Raw genomic sequence first — 12,837 nt, forward strand, 5'->3', positions numbered from 1 at the left:
AATACATTTTTGTATTCATATTTTGATTACAAAATGTTTCTAAAAAAATGTAAAGTTGATTCGGAAAGCTGTTTTCTCAAAGATGAATGGACTTGGAAGTATTTTTTCACAGTTTGTAAAGGATAAACCATTGTGTTTCATTTGCAATGAAACCGTGACAGTTTTCAAATAATACAACATATCCCACCACTTTATTTCTAAGCGCAAAATTCCAATTTTGAATCAATGAAAGAATATGTCCAGCCCACCTGCATTATTTCTTTTTGCCCAGCTCATAAAAATATTTGTTCATCACTAGACTATTCAGTTACAAAAGAAAGCAAGAGAGTAACGATGAAAAAACCTAAAGATAACATTGTTTCCACTGGGGAGTCATTGGTGATATTGAGGCCTTTTTTGCCGGCAATTGCACAAACATTCCCAAGATTATTGAGATTTTGTTTTTATCAGCACTTTGGTGAAAACTGGTAATTGGGACAAAACCTTAGTGTGTGTAGTTAATGCCTGCCATCTATGTTCCAAACTGTGAGTAAATGTAATAACTGAATATGAGTAAATATATAATTGTACATTCTACTACAATTACTTCACCACACACCAACTCTGATCATATTGCCACACAGCAATTTGATATTCAGTTAGGTTGGAAATCTTTCCTTCACGAGAAAGTCATGAAGACTTTGCAAGGGCACACCGAAAAAGGACCATCTATCAGTGGTCGCTTCAGTAGGAAAAGAACTTACATTGCTGTCTTTATCCGAGATCAAACCTACAGACTTGGCAATAACCTTGACGCCACTCGCATCCTAGTAGTACAGTAGAACGTCAATTTCTCGAACTCAGTCAACCTAACTCATTTTCAGTTTTCTATAGCCAATGATACTGAACACAGGTAATATTTCTTTGGAACTTGAATCCTCTCATTTCCTAACTCTATAGCTTTGTTCTATTGCACAATAATCCACTTCCAAACAATTGTACATACCGTACCTGTGAGCTATAGATTTAAACAATGGCAGATCCGAGTACAGTGTATGTAGTTATAAACAACTAGCAAGCAAACAAATGTGTGAATAGGAGCAGATTTAGCTGTCTTTTTTTTTTCTTGTCTACGAATTCATCTTAATCCTGTGAGTGTGCCTTAATGAAAGGTAGACGAGGGTCTTCTTGACAACAAAACAGTTCTTATCACGGTTTTTTTTTGGGGGGGAGGGAGTATCTTATCTAGCTTGCTTGAAAACAGATATTTTTCAATCTTTCTTTAGCTTTAATAGTGTCAACACTTTTTGTCTTTCTCAAGTGCAGAATGACAAAAAAACCAAAATGCATTGTTTTAAACATAAAAAAAAAAAGTGGAAATTGTTAAAGGATTGAAAGCGGGTGATGGTGGAAACTTGCAGCTGAATACAAACTAGGTGTGGCAACCATCAGTGATTTAAAACAAATCGTGATAAAATAGAAAATTTTGCAGCCAGTTTAAAAACAGCAAATGGACATCTTGAAGTTTTTTTTAAGAAGCTTGTATTAGTTATGCCCGTATTTAATGGTTTTAACGCAACCACTGAAGACGATCGAAATCATCCAGATTCGAAAGAACGCTTAGATATGCTTAAGGAACTCTCTGTATTCCAGTCACGTCATGAGGAGGATGTGTCTCAGTGGTTGAAAATTGATAGTAACGATTCAGGATATCATTTTGGACGACCGAGAAATAATTACGAAAGTGAACGATCAAGTTGATCAGGATGACTGTAAGACCAGACATGGTCCACGCTCTGTCCCAAGAGGGATGTAAGCGTTATACCCCGAGGGGCTGGACCACGCTGGGGAGAATCAGGATGAATGTGAAAGTGATGAAGATGAACCAATGGCAGATGTAATAACGCACAGTGAGGCAGAACAGTGTTTCACAAAATGCCTTGCATGGTTAGAATCACGGCCTAACACGATGACCCGCTTAAATTTTTAATGTTGAAACTATTACGGGATGAAATTGCAAAATGTGGCATGAGCAAGTTAAAGAAATTAAAGATAGATTCATTTTTTTTATGGTTTAACGGCATTATTTACCATGCGTATATGTGTATTTTACCATTTTATTTTTTCCTTTACAATTTTTTCTTTTGTGATACACTGCTTTTTTTTCTTTTCCTCTTAGAATAAGTCGGTTAAATTTAATTATTTTAAGGTTCTGTTGCTGAATTTCAATTTATTCCTTTGCGTTATCGAATTAGATTCGAAATTGATTTTCTGAACTTTTCACTTTTCCGAACACCCTTCGGTCCCGATGTGTTCGGATAATCGATGTTCTACTGTAGCTGGATTTGAGTGGGGGTGTTCGGATAAAAATAAAGTTCTAAGGTGTATAATATATTTACAAATCAAGAAAACATTTTCAACACACAAATGCACTATAAAAACCAATTTAGTTTATAAAATACTCACTTGAACACAGCAATGTCTCCATAACTATTCCCAGCCGCCAAATAATGACCACAGTGAGAATAAACCACAGAGTATATGGTCATATAATATTGCTTCAATCTCTTCATAGCTTCAATGGAAAAAAAAATTAACTCTAAATTAAACAAACTAAATATTTTTTTTCTTAAAAAAAAACTTACACAAATACATGGTATAATTGAAAACATTACACAAAACATTACATACCAAAAAAGAAAGTGGATAAATGTTTAAAAAAAAGTACCTGGTTTCAGGGAAAACAATTATGTACTTACTTTAAAATACTTTGGCATAAGGAATACTATCAGAAAATAAGTGACATCATTCCATTTCATTATTCATTGTAAAAAAATTATTGAACTAGGAAAAAAAGAAACCCATCAAACAGACTAACTTTCAGCTGTTTTAAGTGTGGATCCAGAGAGAGAGAGGCAATTGCCCCTACCAAGAAATGAACAACATCGGGTAAATTTGTCTGTCCATAAAATATACTGACGATCCAGTGCACCAACACAACAAGTCACTTATCCAGCACAACACCTCGGATCCGCCTGAAGATGTCCACTTCCACTCCCTTCACAATCTGTCTTCATTACATTCGCAACTGAAGATACCTACCTAGGCATCATTTGCAGCTGAAATGTGTCTCTGCTCTATGCATGCCTGAAAATGTTTTCCTTTTCTTATGCGAGGATCCATTGGAGGGGGGGGGGGAAATAGAAATTATAGGAATCACCTGTAGCTCCCTTACTGAATTCATAGTTCATCTGCGGCTCCCCAGAATAGTTTGGTAGACATTTTCCCCATATTAAAGAACCACTTCAAAGCATGAATAAACACAAATTTATATCTCCAGCTCGCAACAATGACCATGATAAAGGTTGGTGATGCCCCTTGGAACCACACCTACTTTGAGGAAGCCCTGCCATACGGACAATGCCATCTTCATGCATAGACCTGGCCTGATGACCTCAAGAGAGGATAGGGACCTCAGAAATTTCCAAGAATTTGCCAGGTAGAGAAGGCTACAATGCTCTCAAGATGGCTCTGCATGCAGGATTTATTCAAAGAACTTACACAATTTGCCCCTCCTGACGCATCGTCCTGGATCCATGCACCAGCTGTTTACCCATTTTAATGAAAGAAGAAAAATTATTCATAGCTCTATGATCCACTCCTCTCCTTAGAATTAACTCAACCCTACAGCCATGTCCATGGTTGAATTGACTGTGGGTAAACTCAACCCCATGCGTTTAAAATGACATTCGGTGAAGCTCTCGTTTGTCAACATTCAGGGAACACAAGCTAAATAAATTTTAAAAAACTCACAAAAAATAGCATACCTAAAGCCGGGTTTTCCTAGGAGTAGAACTTTTGCACCGTATGCAGAGTGAAAACACTGATTGGTTAAAAACCGGAAATTCAGGTTTTTTGACCAATCAGCGTTTTCACGCTGCGCGCGCTGAAGAAACCTGCTCCTAGAAAAACCTGGCTTAAAGTAAGTGGGTCAATGTTTACAAAAGTGCCCAGTTTTAGGAAAAAAATTATAGTGTACTTAGATTAAAACATTTGCACATAAGGAACATTATCAGAAAAAAAAAGTGACATCATTCCGTTTCTTTGCTCATTGTTAAAAAAAATCATTGAAGAAAAAAAAGAAACTCATAGAGAAGACCCTAACTTTCAGCTGTGTCAAACCCACCTCTAGAGGAGGAGGTGGGGGGTGATCACTTCTCTCAAGGACCCAAATAATATGGGGTACATTTGTTTGTCTGCAGGATGATCCAATGCACCAACATAATAAATCGCTTCTCCTACACACATCATCATTGATTGCCTCCACTCCGAAGCTGAAAATGGTTTGCCTCCACTCCATTCACAGCTGAGGATGTTGATTAATTTTCCATAAGCAGGAGCTCAGCGGCAAAGTGGCGCAACTTTTTTTTACGCCACGCAATCAATGCTTTCGCTTTGATATCAAGATACGCCGACAAAGAACACACACAATCACATAAAGAATGCAATTTATTACATGAAAATAATCAATAGAAATATGGGAACAGTTTCGGTATAAGAGATACGCCAACTTGCCGACTTTTTTCCGAGGATAAGTTGCCAGCGTCAACGCACTGTGTTCCGCATTGCCATTGTTCTGCTGGGTTGTCGTTCTAGAATGTTCTTTCTGTTGAAAAAGGTGACGCTGGTTGCTTTTCTGTATTCCTAGTGCGTCTTTCAAATGGGTCTTCTCCCTTTCTTGCCATTCTCTCTTTTTTTCTTCTAAATGACGTCACTTTATAGCCGCAGCATTTCGAATGATTTGAAAAACCATTGAGAGATTATATATACCGAAGGAAGAGAAAATGATCTAATGTAGTGTGTGGCTCGGATTAATTATTGGATATCTCTCAGGTTGTACCTTTAATATTTTCCAATATTCTTTTCTGCATACAGGAGATGCCGTATCCTTTTTATTTATTTTTTTTCTTATTTATTTTATTTAAAAGAATCTGGATTCCTGGAAAAGAAGTCCGGGTTTTAATTTATAATTACTTTTATTATAATTATGCTTGTTGGTTTCAGCATTTTTATGCTCGCTCAATCCAGCTCTTATTTATGTTTCCATTTCTCTTGTTTCATGATATTTTTCATACTGTTTTCTATGCTGACGATTTTTGTTTCGGCGTCCGTCATGTGTCTAACGGCCTTGGCGACTTTTGATGGGATCGTCGGATCCATCAAAAGTCGCCAAGGCCGTTAGACACATTACGGGCGCCCAAAAAAAAAAAAACTCCAGCATAGAAAACAATATGAAAAATATCATGAAACAAGAGAAATGGAAACATAAATAAGAAATGGATTGAGCGAGCATAAAAATGTCGTTTGTCTGTCAACACTGACAAACAAACGAGAGCTTCTTCACCGAATGGCATTTTACAACATTGACAAACAAACGAGAGCTTCTTTACCGAATGACATTCTAAACACATGGGGTTGAGCTTACCCATGGCAGAGTCAACATCTATTATAGCTGGTGTTGTTGGTTGAGTTCACCCAAGGAAAAACTGCATTGAGACTGCCAAGCAGCTATACTAGATGTTGACTCTGCTACAGCTGGTGTTGACTCGGCCATGGGTAAGCTCAACCCCACGTGTTTAAAATGGCATTCGGTGAAGAAGCTCTCGTTTGTTTGTCAGTGTTGTAAATACTGTACAAAAAATAACATACCTAAAACAAGTGGATCAATGTTTACAAAAGTGCCGGGTTTGAGGGAAAAAATTTGTGTACTTTCGTTAAATTATTTTCGCGTAAGGCATACTATTAGGGAAAAAGTGACATTATTCCGTTTCACTATTCATTGTCTTTTTTTTTGAGGGGGGGGGAACCTTACTGAAAAAAAAAAAAAAATCTTTGAGAACAGAAACCGTAACTGTAACCTTCGTTCAGCTGTTTACCCACTCCTCTCCTTGGGGTGAACTCAACCCCATGCGTTTAAAATGACATTCAGTGAAGAGAGCACTCTCTTGTTTGTCAACATTGAAAGAAACGCTATTTAGTTGCGTATCGTTAATTTATTAATCAAGATGAGGAGTAGGAGTAACTCCGGAGTGCGTCTCGACTACTATCAGAGACTTGTCTATCGCACCATCCTCGATAATCAGGTATGAAATTTAAATTTACGCTATAAACTTGAGAAATTATTTGTTTATTTGAATAAACTAATGTACTTCCCCAGCCCCTCAAATGAAATCGGGCCCTGACCTTGATTTGAGGAAACTCCAGGTTAAAAAGAGCATTTAGGGTCCCTATTGAGACGGGTCTCAATTTGTCTAATCCCCTACCTGAAATCAACATGACTATGGGTCTGTTTGCATATTAAAAATCTTCAACAAAACATTTGGCTTTTAAAACTAGTGGCGTAATAAGTGGATTTGTACGACCCATCTTGAAAGCCCCTTTGACCCGTAGGTCATGAACCCTTGCCCCTAAACTATGAGGCCTAGCCAAAAAAATCAGGCTCAGCAAATAGATGTTTCAAATGTAAGTGCCAGTGACTGAGAATTTATATTTGAAAATATTGAGGTGCGTCTACATGCTAAGCACATGCTAAGTGTGTTGCCCTTGAGTGATATGCTGGAAATTTTCATCAATGTGTATGGCTGTCGCATAATATTGCATTGCAAGCCAAGCAACATGCATTAGATGAACATCAAACTTTGAATGAACCACCGATGGTTGGCACATCAAAGAGCACTTGCATTGCGTCTCACTGTATTCCAACCAGCAAAGGTTGGGGTGCCGTGGAGAGTAACCAGATTGTGTGGAGAAGAGGGGGGAAAATAGAAGAAAATAAAACTTTGACATATTTATCTATTATCCCACCGTCAAAGTGATTAAGCATAGTAGATGTACTTTTAGGGAGAGATGATTTTTGTCATCTATCAATCTCTGTTATCCCCGTCTCGGAGGCCTATCACATAGAGGAAACTAGCATGTCATGTTGCTCCAAGTGTAGAGCCAGAAGAACGTGACCACACTCTCGCAAGAGCCAGGTAAATGGAGGAAATTTATCTGTACCATAAAATACCGGATTATACGATGCATCTACACGTTAAGTTGCTTCTCTGACATATTACCCTGTGGAGATAGACATCTTCAGCAGTAAATGAAGTGGAGGCAGGTATCTCCTCTCCATTTGCAGCTGAAGATGTCTGCCTTTGCTCAGGTATGGATCCAGAGGGGATGATGGGAATGACTGCCCTTCTGAAGACCCGAATAATATTGGAAAATTTGTGTTTCCAATAAAATACGGGACGATCGGACGATCAAATGACCTTTCACAATTCATCCCTTCCGTTACATTGTCCTGGACCCATACATGTGCTACTCTATATGTTAAGTGAAGAGAAAACCATGTCTCTGTGGTACATTGGATAGTGCACTTGCCTGGATTGCAAGAAGATTGTGTGAAGATGAAGTCACTTTCCACTATTTATACAAAGATTATAACAGATGACTGATGCAAAGATCCACTCAGAACAGAAAATATTTTGAAGAGTAACATTATCTTAAGATTACTCACCATCTGGTGGTAAAAATATCACTGTATGTGAGCTATTAGCTGAGTTAGATCAGGGTCATCTTAAGGGAATCATGGACTCCCTTCCCCCCTCTGGGCCAAGTGGTTTTTCTGAGGCCCTACCTTGTAAATTCTAGAAAATTTCAACCAGATCTCATTTTTGTGAGGCTCTCTTCTCCTTAGACCCCCAGGTCCCATGTGTTAAGACGGCACTGAATCTGGTCTGACTGTTCATGTGCAGTCCTGTTCAACACATATAAGCTCTAAAGCTGAGTTTTCCTAAGAGAGGGTTTTTGCATTGCATGCAGCATGAGGATTGGTTAAAAGCTTAAAAATGTCTGATTTTTTAAATCCCCTCACCCTGATGTAGTGCAAAAAAATAGCATCCCATTAGATTAATTTTTTGCAACTTGAAATTGAAGATTTTTATACTATTGTTTAGAAATCTGCTGAGGGCCAGATAGAACCTGTAAGCTAGGCCATAATATGCCCAGCACTAACTACATTATGCAATCTCGGAAAATCCTCAATTTTCCCCTTTTATTTACATGACATGTTTTATTCTGTGTAAATATATTCCATCATGTGATACCTAAACTACAGATTTTTCAAACCTGGAAATTGGCACCTATGCCAATAATTCAACCCAATTTTTAATAGTCGATGAAAATTCCCAGTAAGCCCAAAAGCAAATGAGATATCCATGTACCATGTTCTGTCAAAAACGGGGCAGGTTAATTCTTTTTTTCATGCAAAACTAGTTGTAAACAGTTGAGCTTTGCTATTGCAGTCCTCTGATTTTTTTTTTCTGCAACTTTATTATTCTGTTTTATTGTACATCTTTCGTATCACGTTTTTCCTTTAGCTAAGATTTATTTTTTATAATTCAGCCATTTTCTTGAAATTGTAATTCACATTAAATAATTTTTTTTTCATAATTTTTTAAGTTGTGGATAATTTAGTGATAAAAATTAAACACTAGTTTCCTACTTTTCAAAACCATGCTCAGCAAATCTTCAGAAACGAGAAAATATGCCACCTTTTCAATAGGCACCCCCCTCCCACTTATGAAAAGGTTTTAATTACATGATTTTTTTTACAGAATCCAGTGACAGGTCTGATAAAATCAACATCTAAAAATGATCATGCTTGGGTTCGTAACAGTGTATATTCAGTTCTGGCGGTATGGGCTCTATCTATGGCGTATAAAAAGAATGCAGACCTTGATGAAGATCGTGCCAAAACTTATGAGTTGGAGCAGGTAAAGTTAAATTTCAATGTCTATATGTTTGTGTATCTAATGTTTTTCAAAATATTTGTTCGTAAACAGATCTAAAATTAGGTCTATATGTATCTCGCAGAAGCTGTACAAATTGAATAAATTGAATGCTTACAGTGTGTTTGTTTGTAGAAATGTCTCTTTAGCATGCGCTTAATCTGAAAAACTCTATTGTATTAAGATTTGTTTATTTTGACGTAGAGTTGTGTGAAGCTCATGCGAGGATTGCTAATGTCAATGATGAAGCAGAGGGAAAAAGTTGAAAGTTTCAAAGAGACGCAGAATAAGTTGGATGCTCTCCATGCCAAATACAGTTCCGATTCTGGTGCCACCGTAGTTGCAGACAATGAATGGGGTCATCTGCAGATTGATGCCACATCACTTTACTTGCTAGTGTTAGCTCAGATGACAGCTTCAGGTAAAGACTATCCTTCATTTGAGATTTCTTTACTTTGATTTAAAAAATGGTGTAACATCCCTTAGAGTAATGGTTTTTAATTAGGCTCAGATTTTTTTGATGTGTCATATTTTGGGCATTTTCGAACCATTGGTCATATTTTAAACAATTTTGAGCAATCTGTCATTTTATCACTGAAAATCGTAATCTGTCATTTTATCACTGAAAATCGTAATCTGTAGGGATTTCTCTTTAGAGATTCACTTACAATGAACTCTTATCTTTTCTTTTTGGGGAAAAAATTTGTATTCCCAGTAGCCACTTTTTTCTTGGGGATTCTTTTGCTATATTTCTGAATGGTATGCAAAGCACTTCCAAAAGATGTTATTCATTAGAACACAAAATCATTGCATTCAGTGCATTTTCAATCATACATAAACACGTGGATTTTTATCAGGAGGTGCAGACTAGGTTTTGCCACTGCTCCCTGTCACGGCAAAATTCCAAACCGCTACAGCAGTTTTTTGCATCTCTTTGAAGTAAAAATATCATTTTTTTCAAACCCCCCAAAATTACCACTTCCTCAAGTGCTTTTTTACCTACCCCCCCCCCCCCCCTTTTATTCTTTTCTTAAATTCAGCACTGCCTGAAGTTAAGTGTTCAGTGTAAGTTATTGAATTTTTACCAGGACTTTTTTGGAATAGTTTTAGTACCAATGGTGGCCTCTGTGTGGGTATCATGATCATGAGGGATTCGCATGATGAGGACCTGTGTTCAAATTGCACTCTTTGGCAGTGGTGGTTGGTTGAAGTTGATTTTTTGTCGTTTCCCAGCTTAAGGTGTACAGTCAATCTTTCCATTGAAAAGTTTCGCAACAGATTCTAACCATTTCTGCAACCAAGAAGAAAAATTTACACTGTCATTTGGGGCAAGTAGGCACCCATTTTGGCACCCCTTCTTCGTAATTTTGAACGAACAAAAAAACACACTTGGCAGCTTTTGTGGTCCAGCACTCAGGCCACCGCAACACAGATGGCAGCACTAACTTCATGCCCAACACTAGATATGCACGCAGACAGTTAGGTGCACAGGAATAGAATATATACACATTTTTTGGTTCAACTCACATCTGAAAGCAGATAACATTGCAATAAATTCCCCAATCACATTAGACTGGAGTTGCGCTCTATGTAAAATAAGAAAGACAGATGGTACCACTATACTTAATTTTGTTGAAGATGTTAAAAGTTCCAGCACAAAACCGATTTAATGTACTGCAAAAATTGCAATTCAGCTTTAGAAACAATCAACAACATTGCAGGAACTAGACATCTGCTGCCTTCTTCAAATACTATTCCATCTGGTAATTTTTGTCGAATTTTCAAAAGAATCTTTGTAAAGTATATATCATGCAGATATTTCTGACAAGAAACTAAATAGTAACTTCATTTTAAATATATGAAACTGCATCTCATAAAATTCAGTTTGAATCTATTAAAAAACAGTTATTTTGCTTAATGGGTCTATTTTTGAATGGTTTTCATTTGAATCTGGTGAGGGAATTTTAGTTAAAATGGTAAATTGATGTTTTTATGTTTATTTTTTTAACTCTATAAGATAAGAGCAATAACTGAAAAAGAAGAGATGAAATAGTGGGAAAATTATAAGGTAATTTTTTTAAATTTTAGGTCATATTTTCAAGATTTTTAGGTTAAAAATCCGAGTCCGAGTTATTAATATATTTTGGTTATTATGGAATCCTTTTATGTGAGATGAATCCCTCAATTTTTTGTGGCGAATAACTACTTATAAATGCAGTTAGTAGTACTAACAATGCCAATTCAGAAGAAATACCAACGAGAACATAAATTTGATGGTGAGGTGATTGATGATGATGATGCCTCTTGGCACAATGATAACCCCCTCTGCAATGATATATTTTCTCGGCCCACGCAGTATTGTTATATGGAGGCTTCATTTTATACAGTTGGAGTATGATATAACAAGTACAGCTTATAATGAGAATCTTGATGGAATGAGTGATTTTAAAGTGATTGTCAAGGGGCTAGGGTTTAAGGTACAAAAAATATTCAGTTATAGCGAGTTAAAAATTGAGATACTATAATTATTTTGCTGTAACGTCAAAAAAATTCTCTAAGATGCTAGATTTAATTTTTCTTTCAAGAATAAATTAAGTACGATACTTATCGCATATGCTACTTGTCAACATTACTCAAAGGCACTTCTAATGCAGAATAGACACGAAAGTCTAATTTTTCACCGCCCATCCGATTTTTAGGCTTTCCCAAATGGGATATATGATGATTTTATTTGAGATGATCCCAGTGACTAAACAAACACTATCATTACTAGGACTTATTTGATAGGAACTTACAATTTAATGTTGTTGTTGAACAAATGGTGCTAAAAAAACTTTATCTCCATTTTCGGTAATACTGTAACAAAATGATCTACAAGATTTTTCAATGCAATGATAAAGCAGCAGCTTTCAATGGTTTATAACTTGACAAAGCAAAAAATTTAAATTTGCTTATAATGAAAAGGTCGGTTATAACAATTTTCCTCATGATTGTGAGCTGTCATTATAAGACTTTTACTGTACTAATTGTCTGATAATGATTATTTTTGGGCATGTTACAAGTATTAAAAATTGTTGAATTATCAATCAAATAGCCATATTTGATAAATGTGTACTTTTTTTCAGGACTTCAGATTGTGTTCAATTTGGACGAAGTTGCTTTCATTCAGAATTTAGTATTCTACATTGAATCAGCTTATTGCATTCCTGTGTGTAAATATGCTATCTTTTGTAAAAAAAATTGTTATTTTTTTATTCTATGTGTGTCATGCAATGATCATAATGTTTTCGTTATATTTCTTATAACCTAGGATTATGGTATTTGGGAGAGGGGAGACAAAACCAATCATGGACTACCTGAACTGAATGCAAGCTCAATTGGAATGGCAAAGGTTTGCAATATTATATTACATAAGCTAAACGAGTGTTTATTATGCTCATATACTTGGGAAAATTATAATCAGTATAAATGTAAAAGGAATCGTGTTGAAAAGAAAAAAATCATCTCAGAAAATAGAAGAAAACATATCTCATCACGATTATTTAAGTTTGAACCCCACCGGTGACACAGTGGTTGACTGAAGTTGGTTTTCTGCGGTTCCCAACTTTGAGGTGTCAATATGAGCTCCAAATAATGATGTCCTCCATTATAATAATGAGCTCCATTATAATGTCTCGCCACAGACAGCAACAGACAATATTCAATAATTATACTTAAACCACAATTTGCAATACAGATGGTAGGTTTAGGTTTTATTTACACACACACACACGTACGTACGTACTTCCAGCACAAACTTGTTGGGCAGTAAATTACCCGTGGCAATAAACCAGAGTTGTTCTTTGTTTAAAAGAAAGAAAGTAACTGCACCAAGAAATTCAGCAAAATATGGCATGAATATTTTTTTAAATTTTTGCAATCTGTTTCTCTTTCTTTTAATCCTTAACAAGTTTGTAGGTAGTTTTTATAATTTCTAAGCTTCTCATTTATAAATGATGGGCAAAGTCAAATAAAGCGCACA

General features: G+C 36.2%; 2 protein-coding genes across 6 annotated transcripts in view; one reads left to right on the top strand and one right to left on the bottom strand.

Moving 5' to 3' along the window:
- The window catches only part of thoc6 (THO complex subunit 6), a 31,260-nt gene extending 25,454 nt beyond the window's left edge, over positions 1-5,806 (bottom strand). Inside the window, exons 1-2 of one of the 3 annotated variants that reach the window (XM_089237379.1) lie at positions 5,689-5,806; positions 2,446-2,554 (exon numbers count right to left, since the gene is read on the bottom strand). In XM_089237379.1, coding sequence (XP_089093505.1) covers positions 2,446-2,552 — 107 coding nt within the window. In that variant the 5' untranslated portion in view covers positions 2,553-2,554; positions 5,689-5,806. Of the gene's footprint in view, positions 1-2,445; positions 2,555-3,540; positions 3,691-5,464; positions 5,485-5,688 lie in introns of those variants that run through there. The other 2 variants (XM_089237372.1, XM_089237368.1) reach the window with 2 other exon arrangements.
- An 88-nt stretch (positions 5,807-5,894) lies between these two features.
- Positions 5,895-12,837, top strand: part of LOC149089133 (putative phosphorylase b kinase regulatory subunit alpha) — a 47,555-nt gene continuing 40,612 nt past the window's right edge. The window contains exons 1-5 of one of the 3 annotated variants that reach the window (XM_089237383.1): positions 5,895-6,122; positions 8,643-8,801; positions 9,021-9,237; positions 11,942-12,024; positions 12,127-12,207. In XM_089237383.1, the coding sequence (XP_089093509.1) occupies positions 6,045-6,122; positions 8,643-8,801; positions 9,021-9,237; positions 11,942-12,024; positions 12,127-12,207 (618 nt within the window). In that variant the 5' untranslated portion in view covers positions 5,895-6,044. The remainder of the gene's footprint in view (positions 6,123-8,642; positions 8,802-9,020; positions 9,238-11,941; positions 12,025-12,126; positions 12,208-12,837) is intronic. The other 2 variants (XM_089237388.1, XM_089237393.1) reach the window with 2 other exon arrangements.

The sequence above is a fragment of the Pholcus phalangioides genome, unplaced genomic scaffold, assembly GCF_987345545.1.
Source record: "Pholcus phalangioides strain wild (caught in Gottingen) unplaced genomic scaffold, Ppha-v1.0 ptg000002l_1, whole genome shotgun sequence".
NCBI classification, from domain to species: Eukaryota; Metazoa; Arthropoda; class Arachnida; order Araneae; family Pholcidae; genus Pholcus; species Pholcus phalangioides.